Below are 26,998 nucleotides of genomic sequence, written 5' to 3' on the forward strand. Positions count from 1 at the left end.
AGGTCAGTAGATATCCGATCCTTACCAGTTTTTGAGTATCAACTAAAAGTTATTATTTTTTTTAAATTTTTTCAAGCATGTCTTGACAAGATAGGACCACATTTTTATTTTCCTGAAGAAATGCTCTTGTTTTTCATTTATCAATTAAATAATTTCCTGTTTGTCAAACGTTTTCAATTAAAACCATACTCATTTATGCAGAATTTGGTCTGTTATTCATGATAAAATGGAAGGAAAAAGATTAACAACAAAATCTAGTCCGCACTTCCTGTCTTTACTTGTCAAAATGTGCTGGAGCAGTTATACTACTTGGAGCATGTGGTTGGTCACAGATAACTATTATTGGAATGAAATCACTGTTGACACCCCTGGTTAACATACAAGTAGTTCTCAAAATTGAATATGTGTTTGCTTCACATTAAAATTTTGGGTTTAAAAAATACTTCATATTTAAAAACATTAAAAGTTATTTTACTCTCATGCTAAAATCTCAGCTGCCTCTTAAATATGCAAAGAGAGTAATAAAATTACTTGAGATTCCACAAAAGGAGAAAAATAAACACAGAAACCCATTTAAAATGTCTAATTCTTCAGTATCCAGATTTGCCTCCACGGATTAATTTTCCAGATTTCCCGCTACTGAGTTAACCACGTTAATACTACCCTGGGAAATATGGCTAAACTACATCAAAACACAGAGACTAAAATAAGCTAAGAGTATATAATAATTCCCTTTAAGGTCAATTTATTGTTCATTAATTCCATATTATTCTTTCCTTAACAACCCAACTCAGGAAGCGCCTGTGGTAGCCAGAGCAGCACTTTTCCTGGAATGTGCCCGTTTCGTTCACCGTTGCAACCGTGGCAACTGGCCAGAGTGGATGAAAGGGCATCACGTGAATATCACCAAGAAAGGCCTGTCCAGAGGACGATCTCCCATTGTGGGCAACAAGCGGAACCAGAAACTGCAGTGGAATGCTGCCAAGCTTTTCTACCAATGGGGAGACGTGAGCTTTTGATTTTCTTCTATAAAAATTAGGGTGCTTGAGTAAAGTAAAGATGATTTGTGTTTATGTTTGTTGTTTCGTTTGTTTGGGAGACAATATATTGAGTATCTGTTATGTATCAGTCACTGAACAAGACTTTTTAGGGGAAAATAATCTTTAATCCTTCCAATAAACCTATGAAGTTAGACATTATTATCTCTTTTGTCTCCTTCCCTGGTCCTCTCCTTCCTGCCTGCCTATAAATGTATCTTCCCAAGATATCTTATCATTTCTTCCTGTATAATTTCCCCCAGGGTTACATTTGTTCCTGTGTTTTTAACTGTTAACTATATGGCAGTGTGGGACTGAATTCTCCATCCATTCCAGGCCCACATTGTCAACTGCACTCACTTAATACTCCATCTGACCAGAATAAAACCCTCCCCCTGTGTAAACACACCCCGAACTGCAACCCCTCCTGAACTTTCTATTTTTATTAATGCTACCACCATCATCTGAGATGACAGCTTTTAAACATATTCAAAACCTCCTTTCGTCATTGATTGTACCTCCTCCATGTCACTAATGCCCCTTTAGGTCAGATCTTCATTACTTCTCATCTGGATGACTAAAGCATTTGCCCATTTGGTCTCCTCCCCATAATCCCCATTATCTGACCCATCCAACACACTGCCAGTAAAACGATCTCCCTAGGGCCTAGCCCATCTGAAAGCAGAACATTCGTACTTATCTTCCAGCCTCCAGACTTGCCTCCTCCAATTCATTCTGCAAAACTGCTGTCAGAGTGATTAGGCTAAAATGCAAATCAGATTGTGTTTCCTGCCTATTTATAATGCTTCAGTAGCCCTCCTTTCCCTTGGGATAAAACCCAAATTGCTTAGCCTGTCATCACTGCTCTCTCCGAAACCTCTGTTCAAACATGGATGATAAAGTCAAGTGACCTAATGTATCTAAAGAACATTTACCTCAATTCTTTCTATCTAAGAGGTGTTCAATAATAAGTTATTACATTAATTTTTGAAAGCAGGGTAGATCGTTTGTCTGTGAATCTCTAGGTAACTAGCACAGTGTCCCTCGAATGAGTGATAAAGTTTCTCCCCCATTCAGAAATGATCTTCCATGATCCTTCAGAATGCAAAATGTAGTTCAGCTTCAATAACTATATGATCTAGTCCCAATTTATCATTCCAGTCTTCCTGAGCATTAGTTCCTTTCACAAAATGTGGCTTACTTGTTAGTCTCTAAGGATTTCAGTTTATTTCACTGAATATGGATCTTTTGGTACTCTCCATCTGAGATATCCACTCTTCCCCTTCCGCATTACTGAGAACACCAGTTCTTCAAAATCTGCAATGAAGAGACTTTCTATGCTTCCTTGAACTGAATCTAAACTTTCCATCTTCTAAACAAATAAACTTCTAAACTCTTTTACCACTTAATGTGTTATTTAGGTATGTTATTACCTCCCCAATAGACGGTAAGCTCGTTGAGGGGAAGAGCAAATAACATTGACTCAGAAACTCTGTCAGTGTTTGAGTCCCAGTCCACAGCATGCTGAGTGACTCTGAGCAAGTCTTTTAACCTCTCTAACCTTCCCAGTTCCCAAACAACGATCCTTCTACATGAAGGATTATAATCTATTGGTCACATTAAGCAAAGATACTGCCATGCTAAAATAATTTATTCAACTTTGCTTATTTATGACCTAAAAAATCACCTCACTTAATACATGTTTGATTAATGAAGAAGGGAGTAAACATGGCACTAAGACATATTTTTAGCCTTGAAAGAGACATAGAGCTCTAAATTATTAATTAGACACTTACTATTATCTTAGACAATTTCATTTTGTAGCAACACTTTAAGTTTTATGAACTGCGGATTTAACTTAAACTGCTTATTTTCAACATCCAGGAACAATCGATACAGAATTTTTCCCCTTTGAATCTCATTATTAAGTATTTTGGGTCTACTCCAGACTCATAGTGCAGTCCTCTCCTTAAAAAGAAGATCTTCAAAATAGTAACATCAGGACAGGCTTTTTGTTGAGGTGGTGGTTTTTTTTTTTATATTTTGCTTTGTTTGCGTAAAGCTTTTCAGTGGCTAAAATTTTAAGATCCTGCGATATCTTCTTAGACTCCTTTCTTTCTCATTGATGTGGTTTTTGTTACTCACTTAATTCTACAGTTTAAGGAAATCTCTTTGTTTCCAGATAGCCAAGACAGTCAAACAACTTGTGTTTTTATTTAAAGAATCTGGACATATCTTTGTATGTCAGTTTCTAGTAGTGAGTCTACTTTCTTGCATGTCCAGAATTTCTAAATATTTGAAAAGAACAATACAAGAAGAAAGAAGAAAATGAGCAGTTGTTCTTACTAATGCACAGAGCAACCAAACTGTCAAACTCCAAATTCAGGGCTTATTTTAGCTTTTTTTTTTTTTTAACTTTTCTCCCTATGCCCGTCTTTTCCACTGTTGCATACATTGTATAATTGGAATATAAAAGAAATTAGAGGTTGTGTATTTTGTCTCTACTTATGGAAAATTCCTTTTGGTAAATCAGACAATAGTACATGATGATTCAGAATAACAGATATGAAGTATTGGTTCTATGAATATCTTGTAAAAAATCAATATTGTCCATGTGCCTTGCTATTAAAAGTAATATTTCTAATATTGATGTTGGATACTCTTCCAAAAGAATAGTTAGTATTTCTTACTAATTCATAAAGTATCGTGGAGGTGGGAAACAAAGTCTATAAAAAGCCGATTAATGCATACATAATAGCAGATATAAGTAAACTTGCAGTACCAGGATTCTTGCCAACATCCAAACTCATTAGCATGATGGTGACATTCATATAAAATAGCATAATCAGAAGCACTCTGAGCAATTATGACTTCTTATTTTTTACTGCAACAAAATCCTCCATTAAAGACTGCTTACTCCCTTATATGAGACCTATAAAATAAATGACCTTTGAGTAAATGAAAATAATCTCACCGAGTATATGGGAAATTTTTTCTATGAGTATACAAAGCTGTCATCCAGTTCCTACAAGTCTTTGGACTAAATGACCTTGGAGATGGTGTCAATGCCTTCCATTTCTGGGTCTCCACATTGAAAAACATCATGGTAACAACACTATAAGATACAGAGGAAGCATATGCTGGAAATAATTCCCATTAATTTGTTGCTTATGTCCTCTGTAATATGAGAGCCCATTTTACAGTCTGACATACTTTGTGCTGTTTCATTCTTTTTCTCCCCATGGTAGGCAATTGGTGTCCGATTGAATGAGCTGTGCCATGGGGAAAGCGAGAGCCCAGCCAATCTGCTGGGGCTCATTTATGATGAGGAGACCAAGAGGAGACTGAGAAAGGAGGATGAGGAGGAAGACTTTTTAGATGACAGTAAGGAGACTCCCTTTACTACAAGAACCCCTGCTTGTAAGAACCTCTGCTTTAGGAGCACTTAATATTTCTCTTTCCTCTTTCATATTCTTACCACCTTCTCATGTCTCCCCACTGCACCTTTTCCCCTATTCCCTTTACATGGCAGTAGAGCATGTGCATAAAGACACACGAAGGAGAGGACAAGAACCAGAAAGGTAAAACAATAGACAGGGGCCAAGGGTTGCAGGCCATGTGGAACACCCATTGCTTTGTAGTCTCTGACTCTGTTATCCAAAGATTAGTATTAGGCTTCTCGGAAAATTTAGTTGTGGAAAATTACTGTCTCAGAAGAGGTTTGGTCAGGTTCTTGTGTTTTATTATTGCTTTTGAAGATTAAAAAAAGAAGTTAGACCAAACAATATGAAATACTTCCCAAATCACTAAAATATTGAAATATTTAATCAGAGTATATTACAGCATTTAACATGAATTGAATATTAAAAGATTCAGATTGTTAGATATATGAACGACCTGTACTGTACTTATTTATTAAAATTATAATCGAGTTCCATAAAAGAAAAATAGAGACAAAGAGATTCCCATACATTCCTGTCCAGCACCATTTCGTACATACATGTGTTCTATACCATACATGCTTTTGTGTATGTGTACCACTGCCTTTTATGGAGCATATGATTATGGAATTAGTATCATTATTTGATGAAGACAGTGAGCCTTCTTCCTCTTGACCTTCCCTTGTGGTTTGAAATTCAAGCTCCCCGATTATATCTTAAGGGTTATCCTTAGTTAAGTGATGCCAAATCTACTACATCATTTTAGTCATGAAATATAAAAAGATGCTAAAATGTAACATTGGACAGAACTAAATAATAATCAAAGCAAACATAGTCTCTTCTTTTCCACTTTCATAGCAAGGATTTTTTTTTTTAAATTTTTTCATTATTTTGTTCTCTCTCAGCCTTTATCAAATCAGAAAATATCTGCTTGACTTAAGAAGTTATAGCTGTTGACAAAACACAAATTTCTGACACCAGTCTTTCAGCCTAATGGCAAAAGTTGCCCCAAAATCTTGTCAAGTTCACAGAAGTCTAGAATATGCTAGAATGACTCACAGAATTGGGTCTGATACATAGGAGGCCTCGAGGATTATCCAGTAGCCATGGAACCAGTTAAAGTCCTGCCAGAAGACATCCCCAAACTTCCCTGGATCTCCCAAGGGTCCTTCAGAACAGAGAGGAGCCAAAGCAACATTAGATGAATGTATCCTTATAAAGCACAATGATCTTCAATCTCTATGAGGCCACATAAGTACCATTTACCAATATGTTATGCCTGGTATATTAGCCTTTCAATGAGATCAGGTATTACTCAATCTTTATTCATTGTAACAGAATATTTTGGATGATAGTTATGAGAGACTTTGGACTAATACCAATCTCATTGTCTATAGGACTGACAAGAAGAGTCTAGATAAACACCTCAAGTATAAAAGGACAGATTCATAAGTTTATACTGAATATATAGTGTTTAATTATTTTCTAAAAACTGTTTCACATCCAGGGAATTTCTAGAGTCATGTAGCCTCTATTGAACATAAAATTGGAATGTCCAATTTAATTCCATTCTCAAGTCAATACATAACTCATTTTGTATTTAAAAGATAATTTATGGTAAAGCAAATATCAGTCTGGAAATTCTAGAGGAGTTTTTCTCTTCCATTCGTAATAAGAGGCAATGTCCTCAACCACATATTACCTCTAGAGAGAAAAATAATGATTTTCATGAGGAAGCAATAGCCAGGTATCTTCAGAAAGACCATAATTTCCACCTATTGTCAATAGGTGGAAATGAAGTATATACACTATTCAATTAAGAAAGCCTAATACATGGGAAATATTTTAGAGATATTTTTAGAAATGTTGATGTGTAATGATACTGTTTGCTTGACTTGATTCATTCAAAATAGATAACTATCTTCTTTCTTTCATGAAAGACTGAACTCTATATGCCTTTGGCTTTCTTTTGTTAACACTGATAAGTAATCAGTACATTTCAGCATTATTTGTGATGACATGTGTCTTGAGAACTAATCTTGAGAATTTAAAAAGTCTCTATAAGTGTCACCTTGGCCATTATCTGCCTTCAGAGCAAAATCTGTTACTTGGTCTATAGTGAATGCCATGTTTTATTCATTCAAAGGCCAGTATTCTTTAGAGCAAAGGAGAATTTTTTGCACAATTCTAGTGTAACTATACCTTCATATGATAGGCTAACTTGTATAAATTGGATGATATAAGTGATCAAGTATGCCTTGTCTATGCTGAAACAAATCTAGGTTAGAACTGAAACCATTTCACTATCCTCAGAACATCAAGATAAATGCCTCATAAAATGAACCAGCAGGATTTTTGTAGTTTCAGATATAGTTCACCACCATGTACACAGTCTAAATCTGATTGAATAGCAATGTGAAACTCTTACAAGACTGCTTTCTCATTTCTGTTTTTATTAAAGGCTTTCTAGTTCAGTGGAGCTGCATTTAGTTACTCTATGAGGCTGTAAAGAGATTTAGTTCTTATTAAATGCCATTTTAATACTGAGGTACTTGTTATAGAATTACAAAATGAAAAAAGAGAGGTCTATAGTAATGTACACATTATACTAAAGGGAATAGGTGAATTGAACATATATAGGTAACATTCTCATATATACTTTCATTTTGGACATGTTTAGGTAATGTTCTCATATGCAATTTAATTTTACACATGTGTAGCTATGTCCATCCAAACGTGCCTCTCTGTATTTTTTATTAGTTTGTTTACTTATGAAAGAACTCTTTCATTCTATAGGTACTGTGAACCCCTCTAAATGTGGCTGCCCCTTTGCCTTGAAGATGGCAGCGTGCCAGCTCCTCCTGGAGATTACCACCTTCCTGCGAGAGACCTTTTCTTGCCTGCCCAGACCACGCACTGAGCCTCTGGTGGTGAGTAAAGCATGCAAGTTAATAATCAGGCTACTTGGAGAAGCCAGACATGTGGCTAACTTTTCAGTATTCCTAATTTTTTCAAATGTGAGTGGCCAAATTTATCATATAATTTAAAATTCAACCAAGAGATTTTCATATATAAAAATAAAATCTCTTTCTTCTTTAAAAAAAAAATAACTCTAAAGTTGACCTTGAAATCACTAAAGTAGCACCACTAAATAAAATGTTTGATTGGTCACTGTCAGCTATGTTAGGAATGTTTAAGAATGTGTAGATTCTTTTACTCTACAAACTGTAAGGAGTTTTATGGCCGGCATTTTCCAAAAATCTCAGATTTTTTTATATTAGCTGCTCCTAAATCCATATAGAAATGTGCTTCCAATGAGTTTTTTTTTATTTAATGATGGACAAAAAGACTTGTCTAAGCATTTAGCATGTAAACATCCTTAAACATATATTTTATTCCTGCAGTATTTCTTGTGGATAGGCAGAAAAAGACACACACACACACACACACACACACACACACACACACACACACACACACACTTCTGTACCATTAGGACCTGATTTGTTTAACAGAGAATGAAAACACTGTGTCAGAGCCAGAATCTTCGCAGAGTATGTGGGAAAGGGACACACCTCAGAGCTGATTTTCCTTGGCTCTTAGTTCTCTAATAGGCACCAAGTTTCCAGTGGTTCTTTCATCATAGGCATCATCAAGCCAGAGCTGAGGAACTACATAAGTTCTTCTTTTTTTCCTTAACACAAGGCTTACAATACTCTACCAGAAAAAAAAAATGTTACACAAACAGTCTATGTGCTGTCATTTAAGCGAATTTTACAGTCCACCAGCTCTCCTGCTTTTTTAACCAAACTCAGCATGAGCAAAGCCATGCCCTAATCCTGGTGGGGCCAAAAGAATTTGTGCTCTGGTATTTCTGAATAGTAATTCTCCCTCTGGTTTTATAATGTCTGGAAAGTCCATTTCCTCACACTCTAAAACATTAGATGGATACGTTCAAGTTGGAAACATGTATGGGCAAAATATATGTTTTAAAGAGAAACATATCTGCATTTGGAATGTGAAACTAACTGCATCATTTGGATATTGAAAAATGATGTTTCTCCTATTGCTCTTATTTAATTTCATGTTAACCTAGACCTTTCATTTTCTGAATTGTTACCTTCACTGTTATATGGAGGCTACTCTATAAAATCAAGTCTAGGTCACCGCTCAACAGATGCGTTAAAAGTCCAGGATGATAAAATATCTGATTTGTAGGAATCTGTCAGTGCTATTTCATCAATGTTTTATTTATACTGAAGTCTTTATAAAAGAACAGTAATATATCTGCTTTTAAGTTTTCAGGTTTTTATTGGTAACCATTTTAATCCATTGTGATTTAAAAAAATAAGAATCTTAAAGTTCGACTCACTTATTTTTGTTTTCCTTTTCAACTCTATAAGGCTACAGTTTAATGACCCTTATTATTATAATGAACATTTTTTAAAACCAATGAAACCTTTTAAAAATTACTGTATAACCGACTGACAGACAAATAGGAAATGCCAAGTAATTAAGCTAAACAGAGTCTGCAGTCATTCAGTCAATGAGAGGAAAGTTTTTACTGCTATATTGCCTTTAGCAAAGTCTCAGGAATCTTTTATTCATCACATGAGGATTTTCACTGTGAGTGTAGGCTTCACTGTATTGTGTTGGGATGTGACCTTTATAAAATAAATGGGAAAAAAGCTTTTCCTCATGAGTAATCTATTATCTATAGATGATATGAAAAACTTAAGCCATATTCTCACCTACTATAAAAAGAACAATGAATATCAAGAACATTTTACCAACACAGAAGCTGCAAATGCTTGAAATTGTTTTTTTAAAAAATTGTACTAAATAGCAAATTAACAGGCTCAGCATAAATACCATCAAAATGAAATATTCTACAGGTTTAACAAAACACTTGATACAAGGGTATTTATAAATCTTTGGAGTGTTTTAATAGTTCAGGAACATTTTTAATAGCAGTAAAAATAAATAGCTACCCTAATACACAGAATAATAAAATAATAATGTAGTAAAATAATCACATTAAAAGCTATAAATATTCTATAATCTGAGGCTTGAGGATGGGAGAAGATCAGAACATAAACTTTTTACCAAGAAAAAAAGTTTTTTTGAAGAATTGCCATAAGGTCATTTCTAAAATTGAAGAGATTTCTCTGTGAAATATTTGTCTGAAAAAATACCTAGTTATATGCAAAAAGGAGGTAAAGAAAGTAAAAGAACCTTAAATACAATAATTAAAATAAAAGTTAATTTGTTTAATGACAGTTTTTTTAGAGGGGGTCAGGAAATCCTAGGAGGCCACTCATTATACTGGTGGGATATGAAGAAAAATAAAAGGAAAAATAATGTGAAAAGGTAGTAAAATGTGCTAAAATATACATTTTGCCAACTTAATTTTTTCCCAGATAGATCCCTAGGTGCAACTTAATAAATGTGCTTTTTTCCAAAAAACAAAACAAACAAAAAAACTTCTGGTAGCATTTTTAGTCACTGTTTTCATAAACCATACAAAGAAATAATGTCACAAAAAAGAAAAAGCAACATCTTGTAAAAATGCTGCTTTTTCTATAATCTAAAAGAGCATAATAATCAAATTTTTCTCTATTAACTTCCAAACTTGAGAACAAAACATATTTATAAAAGAATTTTATTTGTAAAACTGCTGATCTGTTCAAATGTCTCCTAGTTGAATTAGTGAAACCAATAACCAATGACCAAGCAAAATGAAATTGAACAAATAATTCCCATTCAATGCACAGATAAGTTCATAATAAAGAAGGCAATAAGGAAATCTCTGTAATCTACATTCATTCATTAGGGAAAACAATATATTTGATGTTTTTGTGCAAGACTGTCCTAGAAGCTGTACCAACTATACCAATAGAATTTAACAGATCAGGTTATTAAAAAATATACTGCTGAATTCCAAATGTTCCTAAAGTTAAAAAGTTAGAAGCAAAACACAATTCACATATATCGATATGTGATATATTAAATACTAAACTGATGAATATTTATTGAGAGTAAGACTTTAAACAAGGTGGTATGATGGTTGCAGGGGTGGGTGTTGGGGTGATACAGAGATGAATATATTTAACAGGAAAACCAACATATAAAAATATTTTCTGAAGCAAAATCTAAGGGTAGCCCTAAGAGAGGAGCAGAGGGCCGTGCTTAGCCAAAGAAGTTGCTGGAAATATCTCAAGAACCTTCCTGGAGGAGGTCACATTTGAATGTAGCTTTGAAAGATAGGTGGGATTTTGACAAGTAGATAAAATAAGAAATTTTCAGAAGAGATCATTACTTTTGAGAATTAGAATTGTTATATTATTACTTCTTGCTCCAACTAAGAAATTTATCTAATTAAGTTTGGCTACCAAAATAGAGAGTAGATTAGGCTATTTTTTTCAAAAAGAGATAAATTTCAGGAAAAAAATTATATTCTAGAATATTTTTGACACTGTTAAACAGATTGATTCCATGTAGTTCCTTTAGTTTCTTAGATGTAATATAATTTTCTGAGTAACAAAGTGTAACTTCTGTTCTTAATCCAACGGGAAAAGAGAAAACAACATGTAGATTCTAAAATGTATTTATTAATAACAATTAAAAGCATAAGAGTTTATTCTTGGTGCAAACTGAGTTATTTAAAAAATATTTTTGTTTTCCATATCTATTTGACTCAGAGGGCATATTATGTCATAATTAGAAAAAGTTCTATATAAAAATAAAGTTGGCATTTTATGTATGTTTTTATTAGATTCTCAAAGTGATTTATAGATTAATAATTAAATATTATCATTAGCATGAACAAATCAGATCAAATTTTCATTTTCGAGCCTCACAGGCCAAACTTTCTACCAAATACTTACATTCCTCTAGGCTGCCTTTAGAGTATGGGCTCATTCTGTTCATAAACAGATAGTAATAAAACCCCGTTATACTTAGGTTCACCTGGAGTGAGAAATGAAATTCTGCCAGTGCATGATCCTATTTTGAACTTCTGGCCCTCACAAATGAGTTTCTAAGCCTGAACTTCCTTCCCCCACTGGTTTGCTGAGCTAACTTTACTTAATCCTCAAACTTAACTCCAACATCACCTTGTATTCATTTTCTATTTCTGTTATAACCACAATTTTAGTCGTTTAAAACAGCACAAACATATTATAGTTCTGGAGATCGAAATCTTTCACAGGTCTCACCGCAGTAAATCGAGGCGTTGGCAAGGCTGCACTCCTTTCTGGGGCTCCAGAGAAAACTGTTTCCTTGCCCTTTTTCCATCTTCTAGGGGCCAGCCACATTCCTTGGCTCATGGCCTCTTTCCCCAGTCATCAAACATCAAAGCCAGTAATATATCAACTCCCTCTTCCTTCTTCCTTACATCTCCCTCTGACTGCAGCCTAGAAAAGCTCTCTACTTCTAAGGATTTGTGTGATTAGGTTAGTCCTACCTGGCTAATCCAGGGTAATCTGCCAAGTCAAGGTCTTTAGCCTTAATTACCTGTGCAAAATCACCATTGCAATGTAAGGTAACATATTCACCAGGTTCTAGGGACTAGGGTGTGGACATCTCTGGAGGGTCATTGTTCTGCCAACCACAACCTCCAAGCGTGATACCTAAGCTCTCCGCTCTGTCTCTCAGTTTTGGAATTCATCGCTTGTTTGCCTTTTCAGTCTCTCTCTTGGGATTCTGACTTCCTTTAGGACAAGAACCATTTCTTATTATCCCGCAGTACTGATACATTTATATTGAATGCACTCAATGCCTGATTATTTCATAAACAAGTAAATACCAATTTTAGTTAAAGCTGTGAGGAAGCTAGTTAGAAGATATGGAAGCTAGCTCTGGATTTGGAATAAGGTCTGTGCTTTTGGAAGGTGAAGGATGTGAGGAAAAGCAAAAAACTATGAGTTAGGGAAGATTTTTTTTTTAATTCAAGAAATGTTTTTATGGTCACCATCTAAAATTTGCATTAGATAAAGGAGAGTTGAGCCGTTTAAATGCAATTCTGTGCAATTCGAAACAGAGGAAGGTTTGCACGAGACCACTGCAGTGCTGTGGAGATGCCAGTATTCACGTGCTCTTCACTGATATTTCAGGACTTGGAAAGCTGCAGACTTCGTTTGGATCCTGAGTTGGACCGACACAGATATGAGAGGAAGATCAGCTTTGCCGGGGTCTTGGATGAAAATGAAGACTCAAAAGATTCCCTGCACAGTAGTAGCCACACGCTCAAATCAGATGCGGGTGTTGAGGAGAAGAAAGGTATGGAAAAGCAAGGGTTACTTCGTGTCTCAGGGTTTCTCATAGGATATTTGGTCTGAGTTTAAACTACAGAATTTTGCAACCAAAGAAGTCCAAGATTGTCGGCTTCATATAGTATTGTGTTCGTTCAATGAGGTAGGAACCCATGCTGGTTAGGAGTTGGACTCTGTGGTCAGAGAGACCCTGGGCTCTAATTCCAACTCAGCAACTCTCTATATCCCATTGAATCTAAGATGCCATCAGTTGTAAGATGAGACCTTATTTTATGTACCAATAAGAAAGGAAAAATACTCTCAATTCGGCTGTTATGCAGTACTTTCTTATCACTTATTTTGTCTTTCATTCTTGTTGAAAGAAGACTTGCATACTTAATTAGATGTAAATTTTTATTATTGGTATATATCATTTCTATGCAGCCAAAAAAAAAAAAAGAGAGAAAGTGTAAATAAGCTGGTTAACATTTCTAAAGTATCTTCAATTAAGAGTTCAAAATTTTTAATCTCTTTTCAACTCAGAATTATCGATATCCATGTTTTTCTATAGAATGTTCTCTGTGTCATCAGAATGTTAGTAATACATCATTTTTGAAATTAATCTGTAAAAGAAATAAAGCTATTGGTGCTAGTTACTTAAAGAAACATACAGTTGTATGAAGCTAGTCTACCTTCAATTCCTGCTTCTGGAATGTTAACAAACTCATCTGACTTACCACCTCACCATTCCTCCATCAAACTACCATTTGGCTTCTTGGAGTTAAAAGAAGTTTACCTGTTCTGTAAAGTTTGTTGCCGATGCCTTACATGTGCACATGGACACAAGCAATAGCAAATGAGACCCACAAATGGATCTGGCACTAGTGATCTTAAGATGTCATCAATTATAAGATAAATCTCAATTTTGGATATGTCAAAATATGAAAAAAGGATGCATCTTAAAATGGCGAAATATAGTAACGAGCTGTGTGACCCTGTCCAAGTTATTTACCTTCTAAGTCATAGTTTTCTTCTCCATAAAATTAGATTAGTAACACCTACTGCACTGTGATGTTGAAAATTTTAAATGTGATAATGCAAGTAAGGCATAAACTCATTACCTGGTACCCAATGGGTACACAGTAAATAAATGTTGTCATTGTTTTTTTCATATCATGAGCATATAAATTAGAACCCATGCGGAAAATTCTAAATATGAGCTAAAGTTAAGATTGCAAAGTTTTAAGTTGTTCTCTAAAGCTCCTTTAAACTGTTAACTTCTCTGATTTTGCTATTTCTTAAATACCATTGCCTATCAATGCTTTTCTAATGAATTTCAATTAAAAGGACATCAGCACATTTGTAAAAGATGATTTTTTACATTTATGTATTTTCTAGTGTCCAATGACATTTATGTATTTTCTAGTAGACAATGACTCCATGAATGTTTGAAAATTTAAAGAATAAATGATTCTTGAAAGGAAAAGCCCTAGTCAGTGAAGACATAAAATATTGAAAATATTGCAAATACTGAAAATCTTGCAAGGAATAGGTAAACACTAGAAAAACTTTTTAATATTTCAAGATTAGATTGTAGTCATGACATTTTAAAACTGCAACTAATTATTATATACATTGAACTTACAGTGAACCAAGTATTTTTTAGCCAAGTCTTAGCAATTTCAGCATATGAAGTGTACCGAGTCAATATTTTTTCAAATGCTCCTACTTTAGATAATGATAATCGCATATGAGGAGAAACTTCCATCTTTTAAACATATCCCAAGAGAATTTTTTCCCATTCAAATTTATTATGTTAATTATTATTAAAGTAGCTGAAATAAAAATTCTTAATACTGACATGGTTAAGCTTGAACAGAGTAAATTTTACACAATTTTATAAAAATAAAACATTAAATTAATTTTAAGAACACTTTAATTTCATAATTATCATTTATGTAAATTGCTCTTAATGTTCAAGGATACAAATACTTAGTATTTTTTTTTCTCCTCATAGAGTAGCTGTGTTAATATAGGAAAGATGTTTAATAAGTAAAGAGCAGAAAACTGACACCATAAGGAAAATGAGAACATATTCATAAACTGTCCTTCACCAGTTGGCAAAAATCTCCTTGAAGATTCCTAAATATTTCTTAATCCTTCTGATAAGCAAATACTAACTGCTAAAGCCTATGTGAAAATGGGAAGCATGGTGACTCTGCTAAATTTAGATTATAAAAATGTTATTAAAAATTTCATACCATCTGTTTATAAAAGCTAAAAATGTCGGTTTTTGAGATAAACCACCTTAAGATAATTCAGATTCTACCAAGGAAAACTGATATGAAATAATCCTTGGAACTAAAAATGTTTGCCTAAAATCTCGAAGCAGGATCTGTCAAATCTTTTCACCCATGTTCCAAATACAAACTAAGACTGGTATTCCAAAATACAAGACATGTCTGATCATTCAACAATCATCTATTGAGCAACTGCAGTATACCAAACACTATTACAGGTTCTCAGAATACAGCCATGAACAGAAAATTTTTTCCATATATATTTTAGCTTACATTAGCTAATAGTTAATAACATAATAGTGAATCACATTAAATACTAGACTTTTAAGTAGAGATTAATAGTGTGAAATAAAACAAATTAGGGTCAGAGAATTGTTACTGACCTGGAATGAGAGAGTGTAGTCAGAGAGGGACTCCATAAGTGAAACTGAGCAGGGACCTGTGAGAGTGTGAAGGAGCTAGTAGTCATGCAAAGGGCTGAGGGAGGAGTCTTCCAACCAGAGACAATAATGAGAACATGGCTCTGATGCAGGAATGAACTTGGAGCATTTGAAGAAAGGCAAAAAGGCCACATGGTTGCAACAGAATAAGATAGGGCAGAGTGGTAGGAAATGGGGTAAATAAGCAGGGTCTGAAGATACGGTTAGAAATTTGATTCTATTTTAAGTATGCCTGAGGGTTGTTGGCAGGTTTGAACAGAGAAGTGATATAATATGTGTATTTATGATTTAAAAGATGAGCCGAGCTGTAAGAGTGGGTATAAGGGAGGAATGGTTAGGTAGTTACATTAGTTCAGGGAATAGGTGACGGAGCTTTCAAAATCCTGTGAAATTTCGAGACGCGGAGCCAGCAGGTCTGCCTAATGGATATCTGGGGTGAGAGAAAAGGGAAAAAGAGACATGTTATCTAATTCAGATGAATTTGTTTTCCTTTCATGCTAGTTCTTATTGTCATGGAGATAAAGGCTAAAATTCAAGACTGTAAAATCTCAACTGATATTTATGTACAATACCAAATATGAATTCTAACTGTGAAGTCCTTTATAAATAACCAGTGCTATAATTCTGAATATAAATTTTTCTATGCTGTCTCCGATTATCTTTGGTGGTAGAACAGGTTCTCAAAATTAAATTTCTTTCAGATCACATTAACTTGGGGTTGTTTTGCTGCATATGTACACTGAAAGGTATCATGAAGTCAGGCAAAGAATGCTAGAGCATGCCTCTGTGAAAATTTTTTTTTAATTATCTCTCTAATTTTTTCTCTACTTCCCAATCTACTTTAACATGAAATTGTATTAATAGTGATTAAAAATGATAATTTTTATTTCAAATGTATTTCAGGTAGGTCATAAAGTCTCAATTAAGCCTAAAAATAATGTTGAAAAATACAGTGGATGAGTTTTATGCTATAGTTAAAATAGAGCATTATGGTCTATAGTCTTTATGGAATTTATCCAACTGTACTACAAGAATTTTTATCCAGATGTAAACTTCTATCCATATGTATTCAGTGAGTTCCACGAAGTCTTTGCCAGCTGAGTGGTGACAATTTTAGTCTCTCTCAATCACAAGAATAAATCAGAGATTAAACATTTCACATTATTCAACAGAAATTAATCTGGGCTCCTTATAAGGCATTAAAAACATACATTTATTTAATTAACATTTTATAGAACCGTAGCTCCATACCAGCTCTCCTGTGAGTGAGAAACCCAAGACTGAAATGCAATCTTCCTGATTGGGACTTTGGAAAATATTAATAGCTATGCCTTAATTAATTAGTATGAAATCGTGTCCATGTCTTAACAAGGAAACCTTACACAGATGGCCCCTTACTGATAATGACTTTAAGCTCTGAAAACTTTCTTTATTGCACCCTTATAAAATCAATATGCGACAACACTAAATCTAAAAAAGAAAAAGAAAGAGATGTGTATATGACTATGGTAAATAAGGATGCTTTTGATTTAAAAAAAAAAAGCAGGTTTTAAGTTTAAACATGTTCTTTTTTTTTTTACCCTTTTATATTCCTCACTGATGACTGTTTCTTCCAGAACACTAAAGATGAATAATGCATGTTCTTCTTGGTACATGTAGACTGTAAGGTTGGCTCAGGGTGTTGCAACATTTGGACTCACATCTCACCCAGCCTTTTGACTGAGAGGATGATGCTATGAAATCACTAGGTGCATTGAAAATGGAACCATTTCACATTCATGTTCACCCAAAGCACCCCAGTGAAAACAGATCCTTTAGTGCCTTTGCTGAGGAGCTGAGCGGAGCCCACTGCTGACTGTTGGAGAGAGAAGCGCCTCATGTTTTTGTTTCTTAATGAGGTATTCCAAAATGAAGGGGTTTATGTGAAGGGGTTTACATAACTCACATAACTCTGCAAGACCCATTTCAAAAGAAAAACAAAAACAAATGGTTCGTGGTTCTGTTGAATCAAACAATAATGTTCTGTACTAACAGTCCTAGATAATGCTGCTGCAAGGGCACACTCATGCTTGTGAACCCTGGGCCAGAAAGAGAGCAGGTTGTTCCCAGCACCGATGAGCTATGTGTCCAAGAAAGAAGCTGCACCAGCCCTTCCTGGTGGACCCAGCCTCCTGCCTAACAAAGCCTCCTGACTGGGGCTTAAGAGAAGCTCCTTGTCCAGACTCGCTGCCCATCCCAGCCGACAGAGAGGAGGCTGTTCAGGGACAGGTTGGGAAGAGCTTGGATCTAACACTGGCTGGGGAAAACTAAGGGGGAAAAAGCCCTATTTTATTCTTTTAATACAGTTCCCAGCAGGAAGATCAGGATAGGAGGTTCCCGCCTGCTCCAGATTAAAGGAACTCGCAGTTTCCAGGTGAAGAAGGGGGGTTCCTTGTCCAGCATTCGCCGGGTCGGCAGCTTAAAGAGCAGCAAGTTATCACGGCAGGACTCAGAGTCTGAGGCTGAGGAGCTGCAGCTGTCCCAGAGCAGGGACACTGTCACTGACCTAGGTAACATAGAGGAGTGGGGTGTGCAGGGACGTGGGGGGTAGGAAGACAGGGCCCAAATCCTAAGCAGATAAAGTCCATTTCCTTTCACATCGAAAGACAGAAGGCAGAGCCGTAGGTTAGGCCATCCATTCAGGCTGAAAACCATACCACCCTCAAGAGCAGGGCTGCTCACACCTTAGTGTGCACCTGAGTCACCTGGAAGTCTTGTTAAAATGCACATTCTGATTCAGTAGGTCTGGGAGATGGGGAGCCTTAGAGTCTAGACTTTTAACAAGCTTCCTGGTGAAGCTGATGCTGCTGGTGGCTGAGGATTCAGAGTTATACATCTAGGAAAGAGAGCATTTTAATGACAAGGACAGTTTTTTGAAATCCAGATGTTGGTGCATCCGTTCTTCTGATCAGGACTTTTAAAGAAAACGTAGGTATTCCCTTGGGGAGAGATAACTGAAGGTCTTCTATATTTTAAAGTCTCTAATTCACAGTAAAAAAACAACCAAAATATTAGAGAGGAAAGATCATCTAGACCTGACGATTAATGACCTTCGGCAAGTCAGTTAGTGTCTCAGGAATTTGTTTCCTCCAACTATCTAATGGGAATATTTTTATTTACTCCTTGTCTACTCTGAAGGGATGGTCTAAAGATAGTACAGTATCTTCAACATCTGAAAGTGAGTTCTATATACAGTCTGAGCATGAGAGTTGTATATTGTCACTGTAGGATCCAAAGAGACTAAATCCCCAAATATGTTAGTCCTACAGGCCCTGGTGGTCATCTTAATAGACGGGTAAAAGACTGAGCAGGCATGTAGGTGAGACTCAGCAGATGCCTAGAAATGAACTATTAAGTGAAAGCCGAAGCACATTTTCTTTGCTATTCAGTCCCAGGATGAGAAGCAAAAGAGAAAGCTCTCCTTTCTGGGTAAGTTATTTCAGAAGTCAGTCAGGAAATGTGCATAAATTATCAATCAAGTCTGCTGAAATAGAAGCTGAGTATATCTCATCGAAGTGAGCTTAAAATAGGAAATGTTTCTACACCTACCTACCCTCAATTTTGAAAATAGCTAAGTATACGTTACTTAAGATTCACCTTATTTTAAAAGGAGACACTAGAAAAAAACCCTGTGACTTCTTTTGTTACAGGTCTGAAGCAGTAGCAATATTCTCAGTTAGTTTTGGGGAAAGTTTATTTCAATTAATTATGAGAATGAGTTAATTCAGCCTGACCAGTTGATTTAGAATAGCCAGGCTAGAAGTATGGTTTTGTTATAGAAAAGACCTAGAAAAGCTTTTAGATTTGAGGACAAAGCTTTGTTGTCTTGTATACAAAGTAGTGAATCCCTGAGAGATGTCTCCTTCATACTTTCCCAGAGAGAAGAAACCCTTTTTATCCATGATTAGCTACAATTGCTTCCCAATCTCCTTCATTTTTCCAAGGCAGCTGCCCATCTTTGAAATAGCTCTGTGAGCAAAGACAGATGGTGTTAAGAGCAGTAGTAGTAGCCATAGTCACAGCAGTAGTGGAGGCATTGCACTCTGAGTGGCCACTGCAGGTTGGTTGGTGTCTCTACTTAATTGTCCCTACAAGGTCTGGGCAGTCTGGAAGGGATTTGGGCACACTCAACCAATAACTTGCTCATCTCAGCAATTCAAGGGCTTGACTCTGTCTTTTCTCTGCTCCCATGTCTCAGAATGGAAGCCACCATGACAGAGATCATAAATGTCTTTGTAATTGCCCAATCAGCTGGTGGTGAAGGGAACAGCTCCTATTAATATTCCTCCACTAAAATCAGTGCTATGCCCTGAAACCCACTGGGCCATGGTAGTTTGCCCTAGGATTCAAAAGCATGGAGAACTATACCATACCAACGTGCTCTCCAGGGAGACGAAACACTACAACTTTTCTTGGTATTTTTCTTTTGAAGAAGGGAGTCCTTGGAGTGCAAGTGAGCCCAGCATTGAGCCAGAAGGAATGAGTACTGCCGGCACGGAGGAAAATTACCACAGGAACATGTCATGGCTTCATGTAAGTAAGAATCTCAGAGAGAGGCTTGAGATCAATTTCTTTAGGCATTGGGAAAGGTCCTTGGAGGGAAGACAAAAGATTATACTAAAACCATAAGTTTTATTTAGTCTGCAAGAAAAACCAGAAGCTTATATTTTCAGCTGAACCTCTCAACACTCACTAGGATTGGTTTTCTGCTGGATAATATTCTTTTTAAGCTTAACTAATACCAAGGATTCTTTGTTATTGGCTGGCTTTTGGGTCACTATAAGTCAGGGAAAAACATGAGTATAGCTAGGCTAGATTGGTGGTCAAGATAGCTTAAGTGACACGGACTAGGCATCATGATCAGTTTTATGCAGATTATCAGAAACGCTGAGAATGAGGTCGTGGTGTCAGTCTTGAGTCCGTATTAGATTAAATTGTAAAGCAGGACACGGATATTCTAAGATGACAAAGGTCACACCTCAAAGAACTATCCAGAGGGTGCAAGCAGAAGGGGATCCCAATAAAACTACAGGCATTGATTAGAGTTCAGGGTTTGAGCTGGCATGAAGGAGAGAAAGGTAAGGAAACATAACATTAGATCCAATTGGCAGGGTACTGCCATCACTGTTCTTTACGTCTTAGATATGGACTGTCACCGTCTCCTCAGATTTTAACCTGACTTTTCTGTAGGGTCAGATAACGTCTGGCTGGTGCATGATGCTTCTCAGAGTTTACAGTGCTGTACCTTCACTATAGAAGTGGTCCCCAGAACTGGCTGATTTTGAGAATCTCTGAGGCAGCTGTTTTTAAAGTAAACTTTTTAGTGAAGTTCAACCTACATATTGAAAAGCATACAAAACCTATGTGAACACATACATGTAACCACCACCAGGTGGAAAAGAACCATATCAAAACCTTAGAAGCCCTACACAAGACATCTAGCAGTCACTACCCTCTCCCAAAAGTAACCATAATTATAACTTCTAACACTATAGAGTAACTTTGTTTTGAAATGCATATAATTAGCGTCTTATGCTATAGACCCCGATGTGTTTGGGGTTTTTTTTCTTATAAGTGTAAGTCTTCCAACTTTGTTCTTCTTCAAGATGGAGTGATTTATCTTGGCCGGATTAATTTCCACTTAGAATTACCTTGTCATTTTCCATAAATAAGCTTCCAAAGCAGTCTTGACTATAAAGATTGTTTAAAGTCAAAGAATTGAAATCTTAATTAAGTTTGTCTTCTAATGTATAAAATGATCTATCTCTCCATTAATTTATGTTCCTTCACTTATTAAGGACCTCTTAAATTTCTTTCAATAATGCTTTTTAGTTTTCTGTGTAATGTTCTACACACAAACACTCTGGAATCATGTTTAAACACTTAACAACTAAACACTTTTTAAATATTTAGAAGAAACCACTGATGAAACCTAAAAATTTTTTAGTAGGAAAGTTTTTAATTACAGAACCAATATATGTAACATAATTAAGAATTCAGATTTTCTATTTCTTCTGGGAGAAGTTTGGTTAATTGATTTTCCCCTAGGAATTTGTTAATTTAATCCAAATATTCACATTTATTAGCAAAAAGTTATTTAAAATATTCTCTTAATATCATTTTAAATTCTGTAGGATCTGCATTGATATGCCTTTATCATTTCTGATTCTGGTAGGTTATGTCTTTTTTCTCTCTTTTTTCGATCAGTCTTACTAAAAGTTTGTCAGTTTTATTAGGCAAAGAACCAGCTTTTGGGTTTGTTGTTTTGGAATATTTGATTTTTTTAAATTAACTTCTGCTATTATTTTTATTAGTTCCTTCTACTTTCTTTAAGTTTAATTTGTTTTCTTAACTTCTTGATATACATACTTAGATAATTGATTTTCAACCATTTTGTTAACATATTCATTTAAAGCTATAAATGTTTTCTAGAAACAGCCTTTGCTGCATCACACAGGGTTTGATACATCATATGTTCATTATCATTCAGTTAAAATATTTTTTAATTCCCATTATGATCATAATTGATCATAGATATTTGAAAATACATGGCTGACAATTCTAATATATGAACCTCTTCTCTTCTCCTGGTCCTACTCCTTTTTATGCCTAGCCATGTCATTGACTACTAGACATGGATGAAAAATTATAGAAGTACAGTGATGGACACATGTCATTATACATCTGTCAAAACTCATAGAATGAAAACATCAAGAGCGAACCCTAATATAAACTGTAGACTTTGGATGATAATGATGTGTCAATGTAGGTTCATCGATTGTACCACTCTGGTGGGGGATGTTGGTGATGAAGGAAACCATGCATGTGTGGGGCAGGGGTACATGGGAAACTCTCTGTACCATCTGTCCAATTTTGCTCGACCTAAAACTGCTCTAAAACAAAATTTATTAATTCTTTAAAAGTTAAAGAATTATGGAAGCTCCAGATGATGTTATCTCCCTCCAGAGATGATTCATCCTATCTTCTGGCAGATAGCAAGGAAGATTATCTCGGTCTAATAAGGGCCTACACTTCCACTATTTTTAGTCCTCCCCGCCCCTATACATACACCTCTTAATAGGAAGCCATTAGAGTTTCCTAGTCAGAGTCTTAGGTATGTCCCAAGACCCCTCATTCTTGATGGATCAGAAACTCCAGCTTTGTTTCCCCATCGCAGTGACATTGCCATAATCTCCACTCTGCTTGTCAGCTAGTTTCTGCTTGGCCTCTTAGCTACAAAATCAGCAAATTCCTAGAAAACAGTCACCAAAGGAACATCCTTGGGCAGAATTTTTAAATTATAGATTTCTAGGTCTCCTCCACCTTCACCTCAGATCTACTAAATCAGAATCTCCTGAACTAAAGTTAGTAATATGTTCTTTTTTGTGTTTTGTGTTTGTTTACTTGATTTTATTTGTTAAGCTTTTTTGGTGTTTCTCTTGAACAACCAGATTTGAGAATTACAAGGGCAACTTTAAAGTTCTTACATGTGCTCTGTCTCATACCAGTATAAACAGGAATATCAGAGACATTCAGTGAATCTTGAGAGAGGTCTGGATATTCTGTTCAGACATCACTTGTATTTTTGAAAACTTTGAAAAGTAAAAGGCATTGTTAGCTGAGTTTGTCAGGAGTATAGAGTCGCTTGTTATTGCTGTTTTTCTTTGTCTCAGAGTAAGCAAGGCTTCTCAGTCCTACAGAACTGTGTGGCAGTTCTCCATCACAGTGAAATTGCCATAATTTCAGGTTGGATTGGCCTTGTCCATGTAGACTTACTTTATGTTCTCCATTAAGTATGGTACACAGTCTCTCACAGGTTAGATGTTCGGTGGGGACTAGTTTCATGAAGGATAGAGGCAGTGAGATTACACGTTCGACTAATCTTGTGGCTCTAGGAATGCTACTGCCTTTTTAGGAAGTCAACTTAAAAAGTTACATCCTCAAGGACCTTCATTCCTTATCATAAAATAACTCTCTCCTTGACTCAATTGAGAAATCTAAGAGATATGAGAATTTGAGCCAGATCAAGCCACAGCGAATGCCCCCAAATCCAGAGGAAAATATTATTTTGTTGAGAGAGGAAATGAAACTCCATAGTGAGTGTTCAAGGCCTAGTTCAAAGTTATATAGGTCAGGGTAGAAGACGTAGAAATGTTTTCAAGTCCCACGTAGATGGGCATCTCACAGCTGTCAAAGGTCAGCTAGATCCTTTGGGATAGAACTCATCAGTTCTATCTCTCTCTTGTCTGTCTCTCTCCTTCCACAACAGAAGAGCTGAAAAAAAAATATATTTTTTAAGTTCAGGATCTTCATTTGAAAAGATTTGGAAATTATACACTTTTCAATAATCGTTTTAAACTAAACTTTCAAAGATCACTTGGCCTTTTATTGTTTCAAAAAGATCTTCCTATCAAGTGTGAATGGAATGAGCAAAAGAAGCCAACTATATAAAGGCTTGTAGCTCTTTGTTCTCTTGTGGGAATTACTGAATCACTGCAGTTTCAAGACCCATCAAGGAAAGTTGACATTTGGACATCACCTACCCCACATATATGTTCTTAGTTTGTTGGTATTCTGGTTGCATGGTTGGATCTCAGTGGTGTCTGTGTTCCAGGTCATGATCTTGTTATGCAATCAGCAAAGCTTCATCTGCACCCATGTTGACTACTGCCACCCACACTGCTACCTGCACCACAGCCGCTCCTGTGCACGATTGGTCAGGGCCATCAAGCTGCTGTACGGAGACACCGTGGACTCCCTCCGGGAGAGCAGCAATGCCAGCAACGTGGCTCTCAGGGGCAAAAAACAGAAGGAGGTGAGTGAAAAATCAAATGATGTCCTGACAGTTTTTTCTCTAGAAATAAAAAACCTCAGGCCATTGCAGTTGTATAAACCAGGCTAAGGATCTGTGTGATTCTGAGCAAAGATAGAAAATGAGTACATGAGAGACAAACACATTGTCTTCATGTCCATGAGCAAACATGGAATCTTTCTCAGGGTTTGCTTGTTTTCTAAATAAATAGGAACTCATGAGGTGGTGACAAACAGTTCATCCACCCGCTCCCAAGAAAGATGTCTGCATTCTAATCCCCGGGACCTGTGAATGTCTTATTTCATGTGGCAAAAGAGATTTTGTCTATGCGAATAAAGGAATTTATAACGAGACTATACTGAATTGATCCAAGCAGGCCCAATCATAAGGGTCCTTATAAGTTAAAAGGGGATGGGGGGCAGGAGAGGCAGAGGCAGAGGAAATGTGATAACAGAAGCAGAAGTCAGAGTGAGGCAGGGCCATGAGCCAAGAAATGCTGGCAGCCTCTGGAACTTGGAAGAGATAAGGAAACTGATGACTTTGTAAAGCCTTTAGAAGGAAAAATCCATTTTAGACTTTTGACCTGCAAAACTGTAAGATAATAAATTTGTGTTGTTTTAAGACATGAAAGTTGTGGTGATTTGTTACAGCAACAGTAGGAAAATATGATTATGTATTAAGAAATAAGTACTAAATGGCCCAACTGTTCACAGATAAATAGAGAGTAATCTAGGTTGAATCAGACCTAGAAACTTTTCAAGACGCTATTACATTTCCTAAGCTTTCAGCTGCACTTTTCTGACAACTACACTGAACAGCTGAGCTGGCAGAAGATGAAGACAGTTACCAGGGCTGCCGTGCTCCCGCCAGGGAAGTCCTGGGTTACCCACCTGCCTCCAAACAGGCATGATGGCCAAGATGCCTGACTGAATGCCTCTGGCTGGCCCTGCAGCTGCTTCTCCCAAATGCTTTGCAAAGAGAGTTTTATATAATACCTATTCATTTCAATGAACATTCATTGTGCACCTGCTGTTGGCATAATATTAGGCCAGATATTCTGGGAGACATAAAAATAAATAAGTAGGAGCAGAGGATCATTCTACTAAGGAGTTTGCAAACCAGGTTTAGTGGGTTTGAAGGATGACAGTAATAAACTTACCAAACAACTAGAGAATATGAGCAAGAACAAAAAATGCACAATTGAGTTGTATAGCAATTTATAATGCTTTAGTACTAACAAAGGGATTTTTTAAATTACAACTTTTTTTTATTATGAAAGCAATATAGGTGTCATTGAAGAAATTTTGGATACTATAAGAGATCCTAAAGAAAAGTATATATATCTTGTATATCTCATTTAAGTGTGCTAATTTGCCTTCTAAGATATGACCTTTTAATATTTTTTCAAAGCATATGTGTGAGAGTATAAGGCAGGTATATATCATTGACAAAGTGTTTTTGGATTCTTACAAACCTTGTACAATAGATATTGTTCTCTTTATAAATGAAAAGTCGAGGCTCAGAAAGATGGATTGTTCATAGTTCGCATCCATAACATATTCATCTAGACTTTAATTTAGAAATATAGAATATCAAAATCAGGGCTTTTTAAACTAGAATCTATTGCATCTCACAGTATTCAAACCGCAGAAATTCTGAGGAGAAATCAAGTATGGAATAGATCAATGTGGATAACAAATAAACTACATGAACTGCCAAATGATGACATAAAAAGAAAAATATATACACATGTCTGTTTGTGTGTATGCATATATATAGACATGTATATATACATAGATACCTCAAACATAAATGACACTACATTCAAAGAAAACCTATTTTTTCAAGTAAGTTCTTCTTTATGTAAAAATTCCCTTAGCTTTAGTAGAAAACCATATGTTGGGAGTTGCAAAAATACACCGACCTAAAATTAATGTTCATTGTTCACCATACACACTATGAGATTTCTTACTGCCATATCTGCTCCAACTGTACTTTCATCTGTAAATCTATACATGTCCAAATCCAAACATCCTTTAAGATACAACTCAAATGCCACCTCCTCTCTGAAACTTTTTCTCATCTCCCTTGTGTTAACAACAGGGTACACTGCACGTGATGACTGATGTTATTTTTCTTCCCTCCTTCTTCTTCTAAATTACAGAGGCATTTACTTGTGTTTTTATGATTCTTCATTCAGTTATTCATTCATTAATTCATCTATCTATTCATCTATTAATAAAACAAATTTTTAAAGAAACTATGGACCATGCTGAGTCCATACTATGTGGTGGGTATAATAATAGGCAAAAGAGATATGGTCCTTGCCCACATAAGATGCATCCGGTCTATTTAGAGAGATAGACATTAATCAAATAAATGTCCCAAATTGATGTAAAATTGCAAGAGCAATAAGAACAATGAAGGAGAGGCACACCAGGCTAAGAGAGGGTCTGAACAAGGTTTTGAACTTGTCAGGGGAAATAAGACAGCTTTTCCAATAAAGTAACAGATGAGTTTTGACTGAAGGATGCATAGATGTTAATTGGATATGGAATTTTCAAATCATAGAGAAGAGATCAGCACAAAGAATCATGGCTGGAACACAGAGGATTGTGGTACATGAAGAGGCTGCACAGGCAGATAGAGACCAGAACATGCAGGGCCTCCCAGACCAT

At 35.9% G+C, this 26,998-nt stretch overlaps 1 protein-coding gene across 2 annotated transcripts in view; it reads left to right on the forward strand.

Moving 5' to 3' along the window:
• The window catches only part of UNC80 (unc-80 homolog, NALCN channel complex subunit), a 189,901-nt gene that overhangs the window by 82,016 nt on the left and 80,887 nt on the right, over positions 1-26,998 (forward strand). For both annotated transcript variants that reach the window (XM_006921411.1, XM_006921412.1), the window contains exons 23-28: positions 795-1,007; positions 4,286-4,421; positions 7,274-7,407; positions 12,592-12,757; positions 19,941-20,041; positions 24,123-24,323. In XM_006921411.1, the coding sequence (XP_006921473.1) occupies positions 795-1,007; positions 4,286-4,421; positions 7,274-7,407; positions 12,592-12,757; positions 19,941-20,041; positions 24,123-24,323 (951 nt within the window). The remainder of the gene's footprint in view (positions 1-794; positions 1,008-4,285; positions 4,422-7,273; positions 7,408-12,591; positions 12,758-19,940; positions 20,042-24,122; positions 24,324-26,998) is intronic.

This window comes from Pteropus alecto, unplaced genomic scaffold (assembly GCF_000325575.1).
Source record: "Pteropus alecto unplaced genomic scaffold, ASM32557v1 scaffold3, whole genome shotgun sequence".
NCBI lineage: Eukaryota > Metazoa > Chordata > Mammalia > Chiroptera > Pteropodidae > Pteropus > Pteropus alecto.